Source organism: Manis pentadactyla, chromosome 7 (assembly GCF_030020395.1).
Source record: "Manis pentadactyla isolate mManPen7 chromosome 7, mManPen7.hap1, whole genome shotgun sequence".
Taxonomy (NCBI): domain Eukaryota; kingdom Metazoa; phylum Chordata; class Mammalia; order Pholidota; family Manidae; genus Manis; species Manis pentadactyla.
In genome coordinates, this window is record NC_080025.1 from 108,791,362 (window position 1) to 108,816,552 (window position 25,191).

Genomic DNA, 25,191 nt, shown 5'->3' on the forward strand with positions numbered 1-25,191 from the left:
CGGTTGACCCCTTTGGCATTTGTGATGCAAATTTATGGCAGGGCCCCAGAAGGGCTGTTCCAGTTGGAATTCCCTGAGCTGCATGCACCGTCCAGGAAAGCAGGCAGAGGGATATGGGGAGACAGGCAGCCTTCACAGCTAGGGCCCAGAGACCACACAGAGGAGCTTCTTTTTGGCTATGACTGGGGAGCTGCTTGCTCCTCCCTATGGCCTCTGTCCAAGGTGAAGTACAGGACATGCACTGTGTGACCCGTGCTTAGCTGCGAGACAGTGAGTCACTGATCAATTTGGCCTGGCCTAAGCCTTTCAGAACAGCCAAGGCTTATAAGACACACCAAATTCTATGAAGCAAGAGCATGAGTTAAAGCTGATAATGCATGTCCTTGAAAGTTAACATTGCTATCAAAATAGATATTCATCTTATGTGTGAAACAGTTTTTAAAAGGGTCACGCATAGCCAAAACTGTCATATTCATCTTTGTATTTTATACTCATACATTCCCCTATGTGCCTAACAGTGTTGAGATAGGGCATGGTCAAGGGACAAGTATCATGATTAAGTTTTTCCTGCCTATGATGAAAAATGACAAGATATAAATAGTAAAGAAGAACAGGAGGGACTCCATCTTAATGCTGATTCCATTTTTAAAAAGCAGGGAGTTAGGAGGTAAGATTCCTAACATATTTTATGGTCATCAGACTACAACCTATCCTAAGGCAGGGAAAACAGTCCTAAATGATATGTCCCTACTGCTTGAGGGTAACCACTATCTTGGAGAAAAACAGGATCAAGAAATTCTTTGTGTTAAGTTTATCTTACAGAATATCTAGAGTACACACTATGGATGGTGACATAATGTCTCTCACCAGAGATAGACATCATGAGGCCACACATCAAACCTACACTGGCGCCCCACCCTTTGCCCCATTCTTGAAAGCCTTTAAAGACAGAATCCTAAGCCCTTAAGCACGCCTCCTCTTGGGGTTGCCCGCACTCCCCTTTCTTCAAGTGTGTATTTGGCCTTAAAGCCTTCTCCCTGCTCAACTTACTGTGTTTTGTCTCTGTGCTCTTCCGGTGGAAAGTGTCTTTGTTACTTTGCTACTTTGCTTTTCATTCTATTTTCTAGACTTAAGCACTAGTCTTCTCTCTCTCTGTTCCACCTCAGACATGTAGGGAAGGGCTACTGACATCTCTGGTTTGGGCTTGCAAGTTCCTGTCATCTGGGTGACTGGCACAAGACTGCAGCTGTATGATCATGCTTTTTAGTAGCCTGCCCGAAAATCTTTCTTTGCTTTGGAAAGTTCTCAGAACATAATCTTACTCCATCCAGTGCTCTGCAACTTCCCCAAATCCTGGGGTGGTAGGGATATAATTCCTGCACCTTGCAGATCAAGCAGACATTGGACACCAGGTAACCCTGGCTTCAGGAGTTGGCAAGGGCTCTGCCCTATGTCAAGCAGGAGTTCAATGAGCTTCCCTTTTCTCCCTCTGTTCTTTCTTGCTCTCCGCTGCCTGTGCAGCTGCTGCCATTTGCTGCTACTCTCACTTCAATGAACTATTTCCTTATCTACACTCATCTGATGTGGTCAAGATTCTTTCTCCATCAGTGTCAAGTACCCTCCCTGGCCAGCTGAGGTTTCACCTGGTGCACAGGGAGAGACCTCCCCAGACACAGCTGCCCGACAACAGTGTCAGGAATATTCATCCCTCAGATAATACACGTTTTGTTAAATGAATAAAACCCACACATCCACTCTCAAATATGGGTGCTAGGCAACATCAAAGCCTTCATTTAGTGTACTTAATTCAAGTCATACCTCAGTTTTCATATCTCCTAAGAAACAGCTGCAGCTCTAATTCTGGCCAGGAGAAAACAATTCGAATAATAAAGGTTTAATATGAAATTGTTGCATGTTAATGAAGAATGACAATTTCTGTAAACACAAACAGATACAGCCATACATACACATAGTCAAAATCCTCATCTGTGTCATACGTGTGACAGAATGGAGAGGAGGCTAATAATTTATATAATTAATGTTGGTTGCTTTTAAGGTAATTACTGAAGGATTTACATATATCTAAAACAATTGTTGGACTATTTCCAGTGTTCCTACCTAGGTCAAATTTTGGAGAAATCACTTCAACCAAGAAACTAAAAAGCACTTGTAAATTCCCCAGATTAATGAGAGCTCCTCAGATACCTCACTGTTCCTTGGGAAAGCTAGAATTCCTAAGGGAACCTCAGCCCGCTATCAGCCAGGATGTTAGACATCAACATACCACTATATGAATGGTAAGTGTAAATTAGGATATTTCAGCCAGCTGTGGGGCTGTTCTTGTTTTAAAATTTTAAAATGTGTCTTTCCTCTGAATCAGGGATTTTATTCCAGTTAAATAATTTAAATATTCACAAGATTTTGCTAAAAGAAAAACTGATTAGAGAATGTTCACAACTGTGAAAAAAAACCTGGAAACAATGTAAATGTCCAACTGTACTATGGTTAACTGTACTATGTACATCCTTCAAATTACTTTATTGTATATTGAGCATACCTCAACAAAGCTTTAATAATGAAATAATATTCAGACATCAAAAATTACGCAGGAATAAAATTTAATAACATGGAAATATTGTTAGAAAAAGCAGGCTACAAAAAGCATAAATATTATAATTCTACTTTTGTAAAGCCTATGTATGTGTATCTAAAAGAACATAAAAAAAGGATGCATACCATCCAGTTAAAATGTTTGTCTCTGTGAAGGTGGATTGTCTTATTTTCCTCCTTTGCTTATTTACACTTATTTTTAAACAATAAATATGATTTTTATATTAAAGAGAGAAAGCGAATTTTAAAATACAGAGTTTTTTGTAATACATGAATTTAACTTCTTTCAGTCTTGACTTTTCTGCCCAGGGTGGTGCTGTGGCTTACTCATAGTCCAGCGGCATCATTTTCCTGTCACCTTGCCAAGTGGGAAGGAACTATAAGGATCCTGTTTTTTCATTCTTGGAAATGTTCCCCCTGTTCTTCTGACTGTTTAGCAGTAGAAGAACACAGAGTAAACTGTCCAATTGTCTGTGTGCACAGAGGCAGAGACAAAGAACATGGTGTTTTATTAAAACCCGAAGAAAAGCAGTATTATTCACCTCCTTGGATTTAGAGTTGCAGGTATGACTTTTTTCTTTAAAATAAAATAAATATATCACTTCTGAGACATCTTTCTTTTTAGTTGGAATATAAGTGAACTACCATATTATATTAGTTTCAGGTGTACAATAGAGTGATTCAACATTTGCATATGCATACATTGTGAAATGATAATCATTATAAGTCTAGTTACATACAAAGTTAATACAATATTATTGTCTATATCCCCCATGCTGTATGACTAATTTATTTAATACCTGGGAGGTTGTACTTCCCAATCCCCTCATTCCATTTCACCCCTCCCCTCTCGCAACTTCCAATCTGCTCTCTGTATCCATTAATCAGATTTCTTGCCAATTTCTTAATCAGATTGTTTGTGGTTTGTGTTATTGAGTTGTACAAGTTCTTTACATATTTGGTATATTAATCCCTTGTGAAATCTTTTAATACCCATCTTTTTTTTAAAAACAACACTGCCCATTCTTTAAAGTTCCTTACTCGACACCATTGTTTTGCTCAGGTTGGGGTAACATGTTTCCCCACAACCTTATTTGCTTCCACACCTGTGTTTCAAGCTAAAACCATGAGTCTGGATTTTGTTTTGTTTGTTTGTTTTGAATTTTGGATTCTATACAAAGTAAAATCATGTGGTATTTGTCTTTGTCTGACTTATTTCACTTAGAATAATACCCTCAAGGTCCCTCCATGTTGTTGTAAACTGTAAGATTTCCTTCTTCCTTATGGTTAAGTAGTATTCCATTGTGTATATGTACCACATCTCCTTTATCCATTCATCCACGGATGGACACTTAGGTTGCTTCCATAACTTGGCTACTATAGATAAAGCTGCAACAAACATATCTTTTTGAATTAGTGTTCTTGTTTTCTCCAGATAGATAACCCAGAAATGGAATTGCTGGGATGTGTGGTATTTCTATTTTTAATTTTTTGAGGAATTTCCACACTGTTTTCTTTAGTGGCTGCACTAGGTACATTCCCACCAACACTGCATGAGGGTTCCCTCTTCTCCTAATCCTTGCAAACACTTGTTATTTCTTATCTTTTTGATACTAGCTATTGTGCTTTCCCATTGTGGTTTGGGTTTCCCAGATGATTAGTGATATGGAGCATCTTTTCATGTGCCTGTTGGCTATCTGTATCCCTTCTTTGGGACAATGTCTATTTATACCTTCTGCCAATTTCTTAATCAGATTGTTTGTGGTTCGTGTTATTGAGTTGTACAAGGTCTTTACATATTTGGTATATTAACCCCTTGTGAAATCTTTTAATACCCATCTTTTTTTTAAAAACAACACTGCCCATTCTTTAAAGTTCCTTACTCAACACCATTGTTTTGCTCAGGTTGGGGTAACATGTTTCCTCACAACCTTATTTGCTTCCACACCTATGTTTCAAGCTAAAACTAGGAATGGAAACTCAAAATTTCACAAGAATGACAAAATTAAATTTAGGTCTTAAACACTGCTCTGCCAAAGTGATACTCTACACTGCCCCTTTGTTGCTGATTTTGCCCCATGGCCCCTCCTGGTACCAGCTGGAGAGAGGCCTTTAAAGCTCAGCCTTGGGTAATGACAAGCAGGTGAGTAATCTTTGAATCTCATTATAGCTCAAACTAAGGAGAAAAATTCCAGCTACATTCCAGCTTCATTGTTTCCCAAAAATTTCCACGGGTCCTGCTTAGGAAACTTCTGCCTTCCCCAGCTGGAAATCTGCCCAGGAGTCATGACTAAATGCCTTCCAAATTACAGGATCTATTTAATTTGCAGGGTTTCTATTCCAAAGGCTTCCTGTTAATTAATTAAAGTTTTGCTATAAGTTTAATTGAGAAGCCAGCTTTTCTTGCAAGAAAAATGACTTTCTCTTTTCTTTTTACCTGATCAAAAGACCTGAAAAACAGCTGTGCATCAAACGAGTAGCATCTTAAAAATGAGTTGCAGGACCCAGCAGAAGAAAGGCAGGAGGCTGAGCAGCTCCTTCCTCCATCTCCAAAAGCAACATGACTTTGAACTTATGTAAAATGGAGATGGGGGCACCAAAGGTGACCCAGAGAGACATCATCCCTTCTCAGTAACAGAATGTGATGGGAAAGCGTAAGAGACAAATGCAAACCAGAATTCACCCAAGGTCTCGCCTTGAGTTCTGCTTATCAGTCTGAAACCTGGCTGCAGGTAAGAAATTAGGATGGTTTAAGGGTTAAAAATAGTTAAAATAATAATGCATATGATGCTCTTTTAAAAAAAAAGGAATTCAATTACTGTGGTTCATATAAAGAACTTTCAGCATTGATATTCTCTCATGTTGTACATGTGCAACATGGGGATATAATTCAGACCTGCTCTCCCCAATCCCCAAGCCTGAGAGTCACTGATTCTTTCAGGCCACTTTACAGCTCAAGATGAGTGACAGAGTGAGGCAATGGCACAGATAAAAAGTAATAATGTGGACAAGACAAATACAAAGTGTCCATTTTTACTCTTTCTTTTCAAGCTAAAGTAGTAGTGTCCCTTTGATGAATGCAATGGGCTGACCTGTACGCCCTCAAGTTCATGAATCCCTGACCCTCACCACCTCAGAACGTGACAGTATTTGGAGATAGAGCCTTTAAAGAGGTGATTAGGTTGAAATGAGGCCCTTAGGGCATGCCCTAATCCCACATGACTAACGTCCTTACAGGAAGAGGAAATGCAGATGCACAGAGAGGCACCAGGGAAGCGCTCACACCAGGGACGAGGAGAGACCAAGGGAGGACACGCCGAGAAGGAGGCGTCTGCAGACCGAGGAGAGAGACCGCGGAGGAACCAACCCTGCCGACACCCTTATCTCAGACTTCCAGCCTCCAAAATACTGAGGCGATAAACCAGTTGTTTAAGCCACTTGGTCTGTGATATTTTGTTAAGACAGCCCTAGCGAACTATAATGAGATACTTAAAAACTGAAGCTCCTCGAATGCATTTTTTCCTCATTGTCAAAATATATAGCTGCCAGCCTCTGAAGGTCCTGCAGCTCTGCCCCAGCCTTCTCTTCTGGGTGCATATCACACCGACCCTTGCCTCCAGTGTAGTTACCACTGCCATGGTAATTATCATTGCAGTGCCAGTAAATGTGTAAGCATTAAGACAATGTCATTATGAATATTTGAGAGCTTAAGGTCCTGGATATCTGCGTTAATGTTAACTAACATTAGCAGGTTACATTATGACTAGCTCTAGTAAATTGCTTTTGATCCATCAAGGGCTGGGACTTAGAAAAATCAATAACCATGGAAACAGTTTTACATTTTTATGTAAAATGAACATGCTGGAAATGTCACTGAGGGCTCACCATCCTGCCAGAAGCAGTGGTGGGTGTGAAGCAGGGCCTACCATGTGTGACAACCACATGAAATCTTCCAGTGAAGGTGTTTGTAATCACAACTCAAACTCCACTGCTCACTAGTAACAAGGAATGAGGGATGTGACACCTTCCACAATTGATTTCAGCCTGGAGCTCCCGACACAGAACCCTCTTTCTCCTCTGTTTGGTCAAACCTCTTGGATTCATAAACTTATCCAACTTCCCTCTAGCTGTTTTATGCTCCAAGTCCAATTTACAGTAACCACACTGGATTCCAAAGATACACAAAATTTGAGTTTTCCTGCCCCACTCCAAGTTGATGTTTGCCAAAACTTTAATGAGCAGACTTATAGGCCCCGTTAGAAAAATAAATGATTCTTGTCCACAACTGACACTTTTCAGGATCACCCAAACCTGCCTGCCAGTCCTCTTTTGGATTTTTTTTTCTCCTATTCACTCCTAGGTATTTTCTCTATTTGTCTCTGAGATAAGAGTCCCTCCCCGTAGCTCCACACTCTAGCAAACATTCTTGTATGGGAAATATTCCTGACATTACAAAACATTCGCCCTTTGCATGAGAAAAAAAAAAACCTGTCACTTGTGCCAATTGCAGAGGCTAAATAATGCCAAGTGTAGGAGGAGATAGGAAGGAAGAAAGGAAGGAAGGAAGGGAGTGGGCTGAGGCAGGTCTCCCACATGTACGATCATCTGTTCAGTCTTTGAATCACCAGGTAGAAGAGAGATTTAAAAGACCAAGGTTAAACCCCAGTGCTCAATGACATTTACTTTTCCTGATATCCATCCCAACACTGCACGTATGAACTTAGTGTATTAGTAAGTTATTAGCTGACTCAGACTTTTCACATGCTCCAATAGTCTATGCCAGTAGCCCCTGACCACACGGGGATGAGCAGCTGCCTACTCTGGCCATTGGTAGCCAGGGCAGGTACCCGTCCACCTGTGAGAACTAGACTTACTTGGCTCCAGACACACCCAATCACACCAGAGAATCAAAGCCTTCCCTGAGAAGTTCAGCTCCCCAGTCAGAAATGCCCACCCCTTCCTTGCTGGTGATGGGAACTCAGACTCCTTCAAGGACCATTCATTCTATAAGGTTCCATGAGAAATAACTCGTCCAACCTCTAGCCCCCAGGAGGAACTATACCTCAACTGAATTCTGCCTCCATAAATTTTTGGATGGCAAGACTCACATCTTTTTAAATTTCCCCAACTTCTACTGTTTTGCACACAGTAAGTACTTAATAAATGTTTATTGCATTTAGTTTTAAATAATTAAGGACATGTATTTCATCACTCGATATAAACTTTTAAAAAATTACTTCAGCAATGCTATTTTGACCTGGTTTAAGACTTTGAAACATAAGGAGGTATTCTGATCTTTTTTAATGGTGTCAGGGAAGGGACATTTTTCCTGGGGATAGGCGAGCGATGTGAGGGATTTATATTACATAGAATTGTAATTTTAGTGTTGGAAAGGCCCTTAAAGATAATGACTTATTATTTTTTCTCATAAATCTGAAATTTCAGGTATTTTATGGAATTATTGCCTATCTCAGATACTGGCTAGTTGATGAATGGAGGATACAGTGATAAGTGAATTACAGTCCCACCTTCCAGGCACTATCTTGTAAGCCACTTTTTCCTGAGCCCACTTAGTTTCTGGTCTTTCAAACTAGAAATTACAAGTGTAAGAAAAGTAGAAAATACCCAAATGCTGGAGAGAGGAAGACAGATTGGAATCTTAGAGAAAAGATGCTTACTCAGTGCCACTTTCCACCATCTGCGTGAGGAGAGAGATGCCGTCCAGATTTATAAACTCCTGGGCAAACGTGACATCCCGGGAGAGGCTGGCCAAGTCCTTCAGGGCTTCCAGCTTGGCGTCCATACTTGATGACTGGATTCGCTCATGGAGCTGCTGGGCATTTTGAGCCTCACAGAGGACAAAAACAAAGGCAAGAGTGTTCACAGAGGAAACCACAACAGATAAAAAGTTAATGTTTCATGGAGAAATGATGACACGGAGGTGAAAAGCACAAGACTGTGTGTGCTGCATGCCAAGCAAACATTTCCAACCACTGACTCCACTTTCCGGCGCTGTCTGTTAACGTCACAATGGGGATCAGTTGCCTTCTTTTGAAAGGGCCCATATTTCCATCTCTTGGAAAAGCAAGAGCACAAGAACAGCAAAAATCCAGAAACAGAACAGGTTGTGGTGGTTAAGAAGGAAAAAATGGGGAAAATGTTTGCCTTTTAAGCAAAATTATTATCTACAAATGACACAAAGCTATTTGCTCAGTTAAGCAATTACACAAATTTATACAGCAAGTTCACCTGTTCAGCCAATACTCTGAGTAATAGCTGCCTACACGCACAGTGCTCAGAAGCTTCATTAGACACCCAAATAATCTTTCTAGATTATAAGAATCTTCCAACACAAGACAATGATGCTTGTAAAATGTCACTTTTTCCAACATGTGTTTCACAAGTACTGGCTACTTACTGTGTGAATTTAAAACAAAAAAACACAAAATAATGAGGAAGCTAAAGGAGCAGCTTTGCTTAGAATTAGATTTCTTTTTAAGTGCTTTGCACTTGGCTTCTGCATGTAGAACAGGGAGGAATGAAAATATATTAAAGGAGCTGAACTTCTGGATAATAACTTGTCTATATTTCTCATTTACCCAGTAAAGGTTTTCATATCATGGGGCAGATAGTAAATATATATATAATTTTTCTGCCTCTGTTTTTGCTTCATAAAAATAACCCAAAATCTGTTCTACTTATTATTTAACTCCAATCTGCAATGGTTTAAGCACTCTGCCATCCTCACAGTCTCCTTCTCAGGTATTTGCTTTCTCCTTTGAAACTCATTATATTTCAAAGAAAGAGGAAGATGGGAGATCTGTCCCCAGCAATGAGATATGTTCTCCCAAACAGTAACTGATGAGAAACATCTGAGAAGCCCCATGTGAACCATAACAGGGATAGGATGGCAGAGTGGGGGCAGGGAATCCACCCGGGTACTGAGAGCAAAGGGACTCCACCCCAAGGGCCTCCACAGCTGAGGCCCTTCCCTCCCTGTCCTGCTCCTCCTTCACTGTCAGCTGAAGTAGCCCCAAGGAGAGAAGGGGATTCAACAGGGAAACCATTGCAATTCTTCAGGGACCAAGACAGGAATGAAACGCATGCCCCCACACTCGGTCAGACACATACTGAGGTTTCCCATGTGAGTATAACCCAAAATTCTCACTTTACCTCAGAAATTAGGGAAAAAGAAGGAAAACAAGGAAGGAGGAAAATAAGAACCCTCCCTACTCATTCACTGACTCCTAGATATCTGACAAATTGCTCAAACCCCAAAAACCATTTTTTAAAAAGGAGAAGGGAGAGCTGAGAATCATTTTATCTTTTAAACTTGTTCAAAGAAACACCACTCTCTAAAATTTCAAATGGATCTACAGCATTAACATAACATTTACTATTGAACCCAAGTGAATCACTTTGAATTTCTTGAAAAAAATTTTTTTCTCCAAGCACGAAGTCTGCATTTATTATAGAGATTATGATAATAATGATCCTCAAAAATTATTTCATTGTCAGTATTAATGCTAACTAATAGCATTTGGTGATATTAATACTAATATTAAAAACAGCTAATAGTTACCTAGTGCTTTTAATGAGCCACTATTCTAAATATCTTCATGAAGGAATTTATTCATCTGCATAGTAGTTCTATCAAGCAGGTGCCTGCATTATCTCCATTTTACAGAGGAAATCAAAGTGCAGAGAAGTAAAGGAACTTGCCCAAGCTCACACAGCTTGTCAGTGCTGGAGATAAGACAGGATCTGGGCAGCTGGACTCTGAAGAGTAGGCTCTACAGTAGTGGGTCTCAAATGCTGCATGCATGAATCACCTGGGCGGCTCTTAAAACACAGATCCTGGGCCCCACCTAGAGTCTCTGGTCTTGTAGGCCTGGGATGGGGTCCCCTAAATTGTACGTTTAACAGGTGCTGATGCTTCTAGTCCCAGAATTGCATACTAAGAACCACTGCTCTGAAACACTAAAGATACTGCACCTCTGTAATGCTGGCATGTACAGCCCAGCCTCACTGGGAACACGGGCTCTGATCCCGTCTTCTCCAGCTGGAGCACAATGAGCCCCTCCTGGCTTCCTGTATCAAAGAGATAATCTACTTGGTCTTTTTTTTTAAAGGTGCACATTTCTTTAAAGGGAGAATATTTGCTAAGAAAATAAAAGAGTAAGCCAATAATGTGGAATCTAGGTAGATGGGATTTATTCTACCATACTTTTTACTTGTGCATGTGTTTTAACTTGACTACTTAAAAGTTAATGAATTAGTTAATTTAAAATAAGAGAAGTAAAGAGAGACCTGAGAAAGCCAGGTGCGCCAAGCAGAAGGAGCAAGGACAAAAAGGTCCCAAATCCCAGGATGGCCAGTGAGTGCTGCTGTGGAGTCTGAAACTACTTTCTAAGACAGTCCCATGCCAGAACAGCAAAGCAACACCCTGACTTGCCAGAGTCTCAGCCAAGGAGACACTCCTGATAACAGTGATGAAGGCTCTTCTCGATTGTGTCAAACTGCCACGTTCCATGCACAGAAGCAACAGCCTGAGCAGTCCCTGTGGGACCCTCCTCCCTCTCCTGCACACGACGCAGTGCCTGAAAACCACGTGCTCTGTCTTCACGCTGGTCTTGCCCTTCAAAGCAGACCTTCCCCCTTCCCTGGGTGCCGTCATCTAAGGAGTCAACTCTTCATAAGAACAGAGCCCCCATGGTGTTAACCTGTCCTCTGGGTTTGGAGACATAAAGTGGACCGCCGGAGGGGACACATTACTGAACAAGGTGCGAGAACTTGGGGCATCTCAGTGCATATCTCTTCATCCCTCTTGGCCCCAGCTCTCCAGTAGCAATACACTGAGGAACAGTGAAGAGACTGTGTTCGAGGTTCCCTCCAGCCCCCAGAGCCACAAACTGTTCCTCAGGGACCCTCATCACAGAGGTGGCCGGGAGAAGGCACCCCATGGACATTAGTTCCCGATGTGAGCCCCCATCCAAAAACTACATCAAACTTCTGGGACATTTTTAATGCAGTATTTTTCCAGTGGGGACCAGAATAGGTGGGAATATATATTCCTTTTTACCTTCTCTAATTTCTAAATTATGTGGATATGAATCTTTTATTATAAAAACAAATGCAGGAAAAAAACTTTTATTATTAAAATACTGGATTTTTGTAAGGAAAACATTTCTTTGGCACCAGTTATTGCCAAAGACTACTCTACATATAATATTATTTGACTTTTATTCAGACAAGTCTTTATAATTATCCATTTACAAGCTATGACTCTTCAAAATTAAAAACAGAATCGTCCTTCACTGACCCAACAACTACTTCTGGAAAGCTCACCCTGAGCCAGGCACATTCAAGACATAGCAATGAACAAGACAGTCAGGGCTCTTGCCCTCCTGGGCTTACATCCTTGAGGTGGGGATGGACAATAAATTAACAATAAGAATTAATGTGAATGACATTTATAACAAAACCTAAAGTGGGGGAATGGGACAGAGAGTGACCGGCGTGTCTGGGGTTGGTGTGGGAGGAGGTGAGGACAGAGAGACAGGGCCAGGCAGTCTGAGGTGTCCATGAGTAGCAGAGCTGGAGGAATCCTGGCTGATGATGAGCAGCCCTGCCTGACAGGGTGCATTTCGATCTCTGAGACGGGTGTGTGCACCTGTGCAGCACTTCAACTAGCATTTATAGTCAAACACTAGAAGTGATCACAATGTTTGACAATAGAACAATGGTATATAGCCACAGTACGACATAGTCATCCTGATAGAGCCACAGGATGAAATAGCACACAGAATTAAAAATGAAACTTCCAGAGGCTGTAGAGTAGCATGGGCACATGCGCATGATGGAATACTAGAAGAAAGACCAGGGAACAAATATATTTTATTGTTTGTGGGGCAGGGGTGTGTGTGCATGGATGTGAGTGTGCATCCACTAGGATGTAAACTCCAGTAGAAGAAATACGTCAGACTTGCCCATTACTTTATTCCCCGTACAATGCCTGGTATTTACCAGGAGTTCAGAAAAGCTCACTAAATTAATAAAAAAATAAATGAACATATATAGGCATAAATATGTGCAAATATTTGCACAAAAATGACCAAAAGAAACAAATCAAGGTATGACCCATAGTTATTTATGTATTGTAATATTCTGCATAATTTTCTTTTGTAGCAAGCTTCATTTTTAAATTTTCCATGAGTGAAATATTTTTATATTGGGGAGGAAATAAGTATTATTAAAAAGTAAAATAGCCTTAGTTCTGATTTTTCAAGCAGCACAAGTGTAAAGAGTGTGGAAGTTGTGTGAGACATTGTATCAGATGGTAAATAAGTTTTATTTTCTGGTATTGTTCTAAGGATAGAAAACAAGTTTCACCTTGAGCCATTCAAACAGCCCCATACAGCTGCCTAACTCCCTGGACCAGACTCAGAGGAAAACAGCCTCCCCAGGGACCAGGAATGAACACCAAAAGCAGTACTAGGGGATGTGTGCCAAGTATTTACACCTCTGTTCTTAAAGGTCCTAATGAAAATTATGCCCAAGAAACTTCCAGTATGATTCCAAGCATGTGACACCAATAAGAAGTACTCTATCTATAGAGTCCTTAGGTTGGCAAGTTTGACAGGTGTTTTCAAACTTGCATTCAGTACTGCCCAGTAATCCAACTACACTTTCCTAGAATGTTTGCTATATTCTTCCAACATGACTCCTTCACACTTTTTCTTCTCTCTTTAAACTCCATCCCCTACATCTCCTTCCCACACACTGGTCATCTTGCTCCACATTACACTGAGGAAATTAAAGCAATCAGCACGAGTTTTTTCATTTACCTATTTGCAAAAGTGAGGCCCTGAATCTGTCTCTATCCTCATGCTCTGATTCTTCCTGACCCTGTGCACCTGGTGTCATTTTTCCTAGCAAAGGTCAATCCTTCCTTGCAGCTCTAGATCCCTTCCCCTCTCACTTTCTCAAGCTCTCTCCTTCTAAATGATCCCCTTTCTTCTCTACCATCAGGGGCTCTCTCTGCAGTGGATCATTTCCAGCTGCAAGAAGTCTCTAATAGTTCCTCTCTTAAAAAACAAGAACACTAAAATTCATATGGAACCACCAAAGACCGCAAACAGCCAAAGCGATCTTGAGAATGAAGAATAAAGTTGGGGGGGGTCTTGCTCCCCAACTTCAAGCTCTACTACAAAGCCACAGTAATCAAGACAATTTGGTACTGGCACAAGAACAGAGCCACAGACCAGTGGAACAGAATAGAGACTCCAGATAATAACCCAAACATATATGGTCAATTAATATTCGATAAAGGAGCCATGGACATACAATGGGGAAATGACAGTCTCTTCAACAGATGGTGCTGGCAAAACTGGACAGCTACATGTAAGAGAATGAAACTGGATCACTGTCTAGCCCCATACACAAAAGTAAATTCAAAATGGATCAAAGACTTGAATGTAAGTAATGAAACCATAAAACTCTTAGAAAAAAACATAAGCAAATATCTCTTAGACCTAAACATGAGCGACTTCTTCATGAACATATCTTTCTGGCAAGGGAAACAAAGGCAAAAATGAACAACAAGTGGGACTATATCAAGCTGAAAAGCTTCTGTACAGCAAAGGACACCATCAATAGAACAAAAAGGTATCCTACAGTATGGGAGAATATATTCATACATGACAGATCCGATAAAGGCTTGACATCCAAAATATATAAAGAGCTCACACACCTCAACAAACAAAAAGCAAGTAATCCAATTAAAAAATGGGCAGAGATGCTAAATAGACAGTTCTCTAAAGAAGAAATTCAGATGGCCAACAGGCACATGAAAAGATGCTCCACATCGTTAATCATCAGAGAAATGCAAATTAAAACCACAATGAGATATCACCTCACACCAGTAAGGACTGCTACCATCCAAAAGACAAACAACAACAAATGTTGGCGAGGTTGCGGAGAAAGGGGAACCCTCCTACACTGCTGGTGGGAATGTAAATTAGTTCAACCATTGTGGAAAGCAGTAAGGAGATTTCTCAAAAAGCTCAAAATAGAAATACCATTTAACCCAGAAATTCCACTTCTAGGAATTTACCCTAAGAACGCAGTAGCCCAGTTTGAAAAAGACACATGCACCCCTATGTTTATCCCAGCACTATTTACAATAGCTAAGAAATGGAAGCAACCTAAGTGTCCATCAGTAGATGAATGCATAAAGAAGATGTGGTACATATACACAATGGAATATTATTCAGCCATAAGAGGAAGACAAATCCTACCATTTGCAACAACATGGATGGAGCTAGAGGGTATTATGCTCAGTGAAATAAGCCAGGTGGAGAGAGACAAGTACCAAATGATTTCACTCATATGTGGAGTATAAGAGCAAAGAAAAACTGACGGAACAAAACAGCAGCAGAATCACAGAACCCAAGAATGAACTAATAGTTACCAAAGGGAAAGGGACAGGGGAGGATGGGTGGGAAGGGAGGGATAAGGGTGGGGAGAAAGAAAGGGGGCATCACGATTAGCATGTGTAGTAGGGGGGGCATGGGGAGGGCTGTGCAACACAGAGAAGACAAGTAGTGATTCTACAGCATCTTACTACACTGATGGACAGTGACTGTAATGGGGTTCGTGGGGGGGACTTGGTGAAGGGGGGAGCCTAGTAAACATAATGTTCTTCATGTAATTGTAGATTAATGATACCAAAATAAATAAATAAATAAATAAAACAAAAAAACCAAAAACACACAAACCATTGTATATTGACCCAGTGTCCCTCCAGCCATGCCCTCCTTTCACTGTTGCCATTCTCAGTAAAAGTTCTGGAACAAAAGTGCATCTAACATTGCTGCCTCGGTCGACCTCAAATTCTCTCTTCTCCCTCCGCCAATGAGGCTTCCATCTTCACCCCTACACTGAGTACCTCTGTGATCCACCAATACAGTGAGGGGATGGGCCCAGGGGTCAACTCCCTCATCTGATCTTCCCTGTCTCAGTCATCTTCAACACACCTAAGTGGGCCTTCCTCCTAGAAACACTTTCTTCTCCTGGTCTCCTGGCCAGCATCTCCTCTAAACCGGAGGGTACCCAGGGCTCTACCTTCCCCATGGCAACTTTATCCAAGCCATGCTTCCCATGCTGTGTCCCTGGTGGTGGCTGGCACCCTGGTACTCTCCAGGCTGCCTGACACACATTCCTAACTGCCTAGCTGGCAGTCCTCATGGACACATAACAGACATCTCGAACTCTTCACTTTCCCCTCCCCAATTCTTCTATGTCAGTAAACAGCACCACTGTTTATCTTGTCCAGATACCAGGGACATCCTCGAATCCTCCCTCAAGGAGCAGCACAGCCAAAGCATCAGGAAGTCCTGGGGACTTGTCCTCCACGTCACGCCCTCAGACCCTCCATCACCCCTGCGATGCAGGCAGCCCACCCCATGTTCACCGCCTGCCAGGATGGCTGTAATAAATCCCAGACCTGTCCCCTTGCCGCCTCTGCAGTCTGTTCTTGGGCAGCAGCCAGCGATTGTGTCACTCCCCTGCCTAAAAGCCTTTGCTGACTTTTCTCTAAGTTAGGCTCACAGAACAATGGCAACAAATAGGACTTAGGACATTTTACAACCCTTTTTCAGTTTGTCAAATCAGCAGACAAAGATTTGTTTAAAATTGTTCATGGTCTTATTATTAAAAATCTCTCATAACCTGAATCCACAAAGTAACTGAGATAATACCTTTCTTTTGGTCAAGTAACTAGCCCCAAAAATCAGTGTGGCAGGCCCTCTGACATTCTAATGCTTCTAATCTCCATTCCCTAACCAAGAGAGTAGAAAGGGAGGATTATGCTTAAAGCTGACAAAACAGCAGATACTTGATAAGCAAGTTTATTTACTATGTCCACACAGGCCAAAATGAGGAAAAATGAGCAAGAAGAATTCAGGTCATATAAAAAAGGGCTCTTAAAAATCTAATAGTTTGGATATGATTCACCTCTTATGTACTACAGTGACCTCACGATATTTATTTTTATACTTATTGAATCAAAAATAATACCAACATATGTATGGTATGGGACCAAATACATAAGTGCTATCAGAAGTTATGAAATAAAAAAATAAAGTTAAGCCAATGGTAATAGTTTCTTGTGTTAACTCTTAAAAATTATTTTTATCCTTTATTTAGTATATATACACCTTCTTTCCATGTACATAACTGGGGCTCATTCTATACACGGTTTTCTGCAACGTGCTTTTGCACTTAATAATAGACTTCACAGATGTCTTCGAGGCAGCACAGGCCACATTCTTTTTAATGGCTGCACAGTATTCTATCACATGGATATTATTTAATGCAATTAACTAGTACCAACTGATATCTCAGAGGTTTCCAGTTTGTGATTACTAAAAACAGTGATGCGGAAGCCTTGTGTGCATGTGTGTGGAGTTCCTGTGTGTGTTTGTGTGTGTTAGCCCTGCAGTGCTTTTATGAGTCCATTGGATAAATTCCCCCCCAAAAAATTGTCAGGACACAGACATATGTATTTTAAACTTGGGTAGAGTTAAACTGCCATCCAAAAAGTCTGCACCAATTTATTTTCTAGACACCATAGCATCTTTGCCCTACACCTTAATTATCTAGGAGTACAGATTTTCTGCTCTTTTAAGAGAAAGATTGAATTTCTTCTTTCATATACATCTAGATCTATATAAAGCTATAGATATATTTAGATGTATAGATATATATCTATAGATATTTATGTCTCTCTCTCTCTCTACAGATATAGATATGCATTTATTCTGTCTCTACCTGCCAGGATAATATCTATATATATTAGATAATATAATATCTATATATTAGATATTACACATAGATACAGAAAACAGTAGAGATAGCTATATAGCTCACTTTTGTTCATAGCTTTTGGCCATCTGTTCTGGGGGTAGTTTATTTATTCATACAGGGATCCTGCAAACTGAGGAATTAGCCCTCTAATTATCATGCAGATTGCCAATTGTTTTTCCTAATTTTCTATTTTGACGTTGCTTCTGGAATTCTTTCCAAACATAAAGCTTTGGTGGGGTTGTTTTATTTTTTGGTAGTCAAATTTATTGATCTTTTTCTTTATGGTTTCTGGGTTTTATGCCCTACCCAGAGAGGCTGTCCATGCGCTAAGACTACAAAATATATTCATTGTAAGGACTTTTTAAAACAAAAATTTCAGGGAACTAAAAACAATGGTCTGGCAACCCAAGCTTCTTCCAATAGGAACAGTGGCCAAAATTTATTTAAAATAGGCTTCATGTAGCGCCTAACCTCAGATTGGGTTTTCACAGCTATTGTTATCATGGCAGGTAAAAGGAAACATTGTAGCTGAACAATCCAAAGCTCTCCAGACCCTGAGCAGTTCAGGCAGACACACACATCTGCCCACATTCTCTGGGTATGTCTCTGGCCATATTTTCATTGATACGAGGGAGATGGATAAAGATACAATGCCTGAAAGACACACATGTTTAAGATGCCAGTAGAGTTATTGTGTAAAGATGTGTAATGTGGGGAAGGACCACCAGCCAAGTGTGTTTTCACAAGAATACCAATGCAGGTTGTTTTTTTACATCTTAGTAATGCCCAGATAGGATGTTCTACGACAGAGTAGGACAGAAAATAAATTCATCAACAAAAATCAACAAAAATCCCACCACTGATCAAATGCAGGTGAAACTCAGCACAGCTGCACATTATGGGAGCGTGTGGTATTGTGGCATAGAGCCATCGGGAGAGGTGTGTGCATTCTTGTCTGGCTACAGAGAGTGCAGCTGAGGCAAATGAAGGGACTGTAAAAGCTGGTGAAGCACCATTGGCTGGTTTCTTTATGGTACTTTAACACTTCCTAGCAAATCTGGTGGAGAGAGGTTTTTTATTTTTAACATATTTTTTGTGTGTATGTAAAAAGTGAAAGAGTTAGCATATGCTGACCCAAATTTTTCAGTAAAACACAAAATAATACAAAATAATCCACTATCAACAAGTGAAGTTTACTGAGCCAAAACATCTTGCCTATAGAGTAATACTCCATTCTAGACCCTGAGGCTACAGTCAAACCATAAGGAGCTTGCTTAAAATGCAGACATCATGACTCAGCTTTGCTTTGAAGGCCCAGACATGAGCATTTTTAAAGTTCCACCAGTGACTCAGATTTGGGGACCACTGCTCTTTAGAAAGTATAACCCAGTCTCTTGCAAGTAGATGCCACCTTATCATATTGCCTTGTGCTTTCACTGGCTTTCACGTCTTTCTGTTCACCATGTAGGGAACGTGAAGGTCATTACCTGAAAAGCACACACTCCATTGGCCCTGATGACACCCAGTTATGCCACAGTGTTGGCATGTTCACTTTTGGGGATGCTGAAACACTTCCCCCTACCGGATAGCCAGCCTTCTTTCAAGGAGTGGCTTAGCATTGCAGAAATTTGGTGCATGAGCCAATGGCAGTAACTTTGACATTCAGAAGGCCTAGGCTTAAAGAGGCCTAGGTTAAAGGCACAGATATAGACATGCATTTATCCTGGATAGTCAGATCTATGTACACATAGACCTATCTTCTTTGGTTTACAGACCGCCTAAGTTAAAAACACAAAAACAGAAAAACAAAAAAAGAGCCTTTCTAATTCCTAAGATGAAGCAAACAGCAAGGTGTACTCTTTTGCCCAGCAAGCAGATGAATAATTTAAGCAGGATAAATAGTAACTACAAAAACCAAATGAAACCATGGTCTCTAAAGGTCAAATTAACTTTAATTCCTGCTGACTAAAGTAAGAACAGTGCTAAGTCAGACAAAAATGTCTCAGCTCATCATGTAATCACTGAAAAATGAGTATAAATTATGACTCCCATTAAGTGGAAAAGAAGGCACGGAAAGACATAGTTCAGCCAACTTCAGCCATGTGTTCTCTTGAGCTCCTCACTGTATTTAGGTTCAAGATGTTATTGGGTAAAATGTTTAGAAGTTTTTAAGCTTCTCTAATGTAATTTCAACACGAAGAATTTGTAGTAGTTACAATACCCACAATTTAATTTTAGCCAGATGTTTTTCCCAATTTTTAAGTTTATTTTTAGTGTACCACATGGCTTCAGTGGAAACTAAAAATGAGAATTAGACACAGTTTTCATCACAGATGCAGAGTGAAAATAGTAACACTTGGTGTATTTTGTGCAGATTTTTTTTTAGGAAAGCAGTAAGATGCACTGTGAAATAATATACTTTAAATATGCTAATGTTACTACCCAAAGTATCTGCAAGCAAGGAAGAAAGATCAAGATAGGCAACAAAGGCAGCTACAGTAATCCAAATATTCTGTAGCATTTTTGTCTAGCAGCTTTTATCTGAAAAACTTCAAAGTGTTTTATCTAGAATCAGCTGTCAATGAAATAACATAAGTGACAAATATTTCTCAAACTATATTTTTATGAATTGTCACAATAATTGACTAAAGCGAGAAAATGCTTAAATACTCTCTGCTTGATACAGAGACACATACACATAACCCTACACACATCCTTTGAGTTTAAGGGGAAGTGATACCCTTTTTTTGGTTTATTTGCATTGTTTGTTGTCTGAATTTCTTCAGATGGCATTAGGTGCATGTGTGAGCAGGTGGGTAAAATTAATCAATCAGTGTAGCTGGGTTATCCCATCTGTAATATGAGAATTGTTGAGATGACCACCAAACTCAAACTTGAAGTCAACTTACTTGCACTTAACCTGGAACAAAGTCTTCCTCTTCTGTAATGGGAAATAAAAGGAGGAGCATTCCTGCTAATCCAGAGTCTGCATGTGTAGGCATTCCAGAGACCTTTTGTTTTGCACTAAAGTCATCCTCAAAAAGTAGTATCCCATAACTACATATAGTGAAACTGGATACTAGAGCATTTACTGGAGAGCAGGAAACTAAGATCAACTTACCGGAGATGTGGTTAATCGAAGGATAGTGCCATTCTTTATTTCATTGCGATTCTGGAAAAGGGAAAAAAAATCTTTGTAAGTCATTAAGTAGAAGCTTGGTAAAGAAAAGAACAAAGACCATGGAAATCTAGTAGAGACTCTATGCAATAAGCATTCCTATGATTCAGTTTATTCTCACTCAAGTGATTTTTAATTACTTCTACACAGAAATTTAAACTGGGTCCTAGAAGTGTTAACTTAATATCAAGTCACAGACAGCATTCAGCACAGAGGAAGTGAACATTAATCTAAAGAATATGAATATGGGGCCCAAGAAAAGGAAACAACAAAAGCAGTTTAGAAAAGGTTATTAAGGGAATATGACCTAGCAATTCCACTCTTACATATACCTTAAGAGAACTGAAACATACATCCACACAAAATCTTATACACGAGTATGCACAGAAACATTATTCATAACAACCAAAAAGTGGAAACAATCCAAATGTCCATCTACTGACAAATGGATAAACAAAATGTGGTATATCCATTCAATAGAATGTTATTAGGCCATGAAAAGAAATGAAGTCCTGATACATGCTATAACATGGATGAACCTTGACCACACTACACTAAGTAGAAGAATCTAGAAACAGAGGCCATATATTTTATGATTCCATTCATATGAAATGTACAGAATAAGCATCTCCCAAGAGACAGGAAACATATTAATGGTTTTCTGGCAGGAGGAGGGATGGCAGGTGAATGCTAATGGGTGCGGATTTCTTTTCAGGGTGATGGAAATATTCCAAAATTGTCTTTTGGAATGGTTTCACAAATCTATGAATACACTAAAAAAACACTGAATCAAACACTTTAAACAGGTGAATTTTAGAGAATGTGAATTATAACTCAATAAAACTATTATTTTTTTAAAGATTATTAAGGAGCTTGGTTTCTTAATGTTTGCTGACTCCAACTGCATGTTGCCTTAAAGTTAAGAAAAAAATAACAAAAATAAGCAGATCTCAAATCAGTCTGTCTCCACTTGGCAAGTACAGGTGAGGTGAGTGTTCTGTCATTTAGCATGTTTGGCATTGGAAGTGTTTCACTGGCAATTTTATTTTCTGCCACCAGAGTATGCACCACCCTCAGCTTTCAGGAGGTGGCCTTGTGGGAGTCACACCTGAAAGGGAACAGGCTTAAGACCAAATCTCTCTCTCCAAAAACCCTAATATGAACCCTAAAGCCCTAAAACTGAATGCAGGGAGGTCTGAAATCCCAACATTGTTGGGTCCAAGCTCTCCTTGGGCAATTGCGGCCCTAACTAGAGCATCACAGCCAGACACCCAGCTGCCTCTGGAGAGCAAGTGCTCATTCCCGGCAGTATGCGGGCAAGGGCTGAGTGGCCACCTGGCGGGCACACTCAGATAGGAGAGCGTCAAATGCCTTTCAGTCATTTAAAAACAATCTCCTTTCAACTCCAAAATTCTATGACTCTGAGAACGGTAGAGGAAGACAGCAGATACTAATTACAGAATATTAAGGAAGCCAAATATGCAGCATGCCTCCTTCCTGCACAGGTTCTAAATTAATTGAGAAATAAAAGAGTCAGAAGATGAAAAACTGAAATAGCCCCTTCATTAGTTACTATGGAGAACAAGGCTCATAGTGAGAAGTCAACATTGAAGTAAGAGTGGTGGGAACAAATGCTCTGCCGATGCCCGGCTGCCCGTGATGCCTACGGGGTGCAGGGACTGGCTGGGAGCAACAGTGCAGGTGAAATTAAGCAGCTGGCCTCCAGGCACCCATGTTGACACCTGTAACATGGACTCCTGACATCCTGGGATCCAAATTCGAGTTTTTGAAGGGTGAGTCTTGAGGGTTGTTGTTTAAAATGAAAACCACTGACAAATCTTGCTGGGTTCAAGTTTCCGCACTGCTGTGCATCAGCTGTGTGCGCTCGGTGCAAGCCTGATTAACCACTCTGATCTAAGTTTTCTCTTCCCTAAAATGAGAACAAGTCATTGCTTAAAGAATGTAGTAAGAACTAGAGGTGGCATATTCACTGTGCCTGGCCTAGAACTGGCTCAGAAACAAGAGAGATGGCCTCTGTTACAGAGCAGCTCCCACCCCTTCTGTCTAAGCCTTCACAGTTAGCCTTTCATTTGCTTTCTCTCTTTTCCTTTGCCCTGAAAAAAATGTTTTAACTCAAGTGTTTCATATTTTGAAGTAAAATAAGGTAAGTAGATAAGCTACTAAATATGCATTAAAACCATATGGTCCTGACCGGAAGGAAGCTGGAATTCAAAGAGAAAGGCAAGGGCAGGCCTCTGCTTCAGTCCGTCTTCTTTCAGGAAACCAGCTGGAGCACACCTCTTCTACCCTGAGTGGATGACACCTTTGCTCTCTATGGACTGATGAACACGGGATGTCAGCTTGGTTATTAACAAAGGAAAAATCTTGTATTTGCTCTGATTTCATAAATTCTATCCCTTAAGAGCAGGGTCTCCAGCTGGACAGTCTGGATTGGACCACATTTCACTTCTGACCTGGGGAATCTGGTACAAGTGACATAGCTGCCCTTTATGCCAGCTTCTTAACATACAAAATGACAAGTGTTATCTCCTAAGGTTGTTCTGAGGATTAACTGAAATAATCCATTTAAAGCCCTTAGAACAGTGCCTGGCACATTGTAAACAAAAAAATAAAGCTCGCTCTTTATTATTAAGCCCAAAATATACATAGCTACATACCCTTACTTGTTTTTAGCTAATCTTTATATGGGATCCAATTAAATAAAAATAATACTGTGATCTATGTTATCCTAAGTCTAAGACCCAGCATCAGTAGCACATACCCAGTAGAATGACAAACACTAGCAAACGTATGCCTCTTCTATCAGCAGGCCAAAATAACAAAGGAGCTCTGCCACACAGTGTACCTCACATTAAAGGCTAGGAACCTGGCACTTTTTTTGATACTTGGGCCTCTGTACCTGTTTTGGAGGGACATTCCTTGATGCAGTCCTCCACACACTCAGTAAGTTCTATGTGTGTGTGCGAGAGAAAGAGATTTTACTTACTTATCTTGTTCATTAGCTATCTCCCCTCACCTTCAGAATGTCATGTCCATGAGACTAGATATTTTATAACCACAATATCACTCCTACCTAGAATAGTGAATGTGTGTGGCCTGGCACATGGCTGGCGATTAATAAATATTTGTTAAATAAATGGCTACATCTACTGTATGCCTGGCCACAGATAAGACAGGGGGATCAGAAACAAAGTTAAAAAAGATTTAACTCTTATTGCCTAAATTCCTCTCAAGATTCAATAAAGTGAGCAGACTGACAAGTTATACCTGTACCATGAGAGCATTGTGGACCCATACTGTGGGTTACCAGTTCTGTAAAAGCACATATGTGTCACAGGAAGAAGAGAGGAAAAGGGTGTTTAGAAAAGTTCTTTAGTGGAGGTGACATTCAAGAAGGCCCTCTAATCTAAAAGCAAGGATATCTCAGGAGGAAAAAAAACAGCACAATCTCAAAGGACACTACATCCTCCAGGAACAGAGAAGAGTCCTGTGTTGTCGCTTAGAGCCTAGGATGCACAGAAGGGGAAGATATGAATGACACTTAAACGGTAGACCTTTAGCCATTTTAGGAAGGGGAGGCAGGAGTCAGTGGGGTGAAATTCCAGCTCTGATTTACTGTTCATGAGTGTGTCCTCTCTGAAGTAGCCCGTTGGGTAGTATGCAGCCATCTCTGTGCTTAATGCTTCTGTTCTGTAAGTAATACGGAGAATCACAGGGCACATGCTCTGGGAACAAAAGCAATGCATCCTTCTTCAATAAAAAGGAATGTCATGCGTCTGGGCTGAGAAGAGAAACTATCTACCCTACCCCCATACTCAAGTGTCCAAACCATGCTGTCTAGAGTAACAGGGCTTTGTGCTCTGCAGTCTTCGTTGGCATGACTTTGATTTCCAGAAGCCTTCTGTGTGGGCAAAAGGTATGACTGCTCATTAAAGGGACTTCCTGAGAAACTTATAAACTCTTAAGTGGAAAACATCAGTTGTTTTCATCCTAAGATTCTTTGAATCTCTCAATTTGAAATTCTCTGTGGCTAACACCAATCCTGGACTATGGTATCAAGACCCATACATGCCTTGAAAGTCTAGCCTAAATCAAACTTCCAGTTCTCAATAAATTTTGACCTTAAAATGTGATGGTCTTTTGATGTGTCAATTTGACTAGGCTACAGTCCTCAGTTATTCAATCAAAACTAATCTAGGTGTTACTGTGAAGGTATTTTGCAGATGTGACTAAACTCAATAATCAGTTAACTTTAAGTAAGAGAAATTATCCCAGATAATCTGGGTGGGCTTGATTCTATAAACTGAAAGGCCTTAAAAGCTGAGGGCTCTCTTTAAAGGAAGAAATCCTATCCTACCAGCAAATAGCAGATTCAGTGCTCATCCCAGAGTTCCAGCCTACCCTTCCTGGAGGCCTGCCCTGCAGATTTCAGATTTGCCTAGCTAGCCACGTAAACCAAGTTCTTGCAGTAAGTCTCCTAGCATATTTCTCCTACTGCTTCTGCATCTCTCACT

General features: G+C 40.4%; 1 protein-coding gene across 8 annotated transcripts in view; it reads right to left on the minus strand.

Annotated features, from left to right (window-relative positions):
* The window catches only part of ELMO1 (engulfment and cell motility 1), a 507,053-nt gene that overhangs the window by 342,164 nt on the left and 139,698 nt on the right, over window positions 1-25,191 (minus strand). For all 8 annotated transcript variants that reach the window (XM_036897341.2, XM_036897344.2, XM_036897340.2 and 5 more), the window contains 2 exons: window positions 20,600-20,650; window positions 8,289-8,458 (listed from right to left, as the gene is read on the minus strand). In XM_036897341.2, coding sequence (XP_036753236.1) covers window positions 8,289-8,458; window positions 20,600-20,650 — 221 coding nt within the window. The remainder of the gene's footprint in view (window positions 1-8,288; window positions 8,459-20,599; window positions 20,651-25,191) is intronic.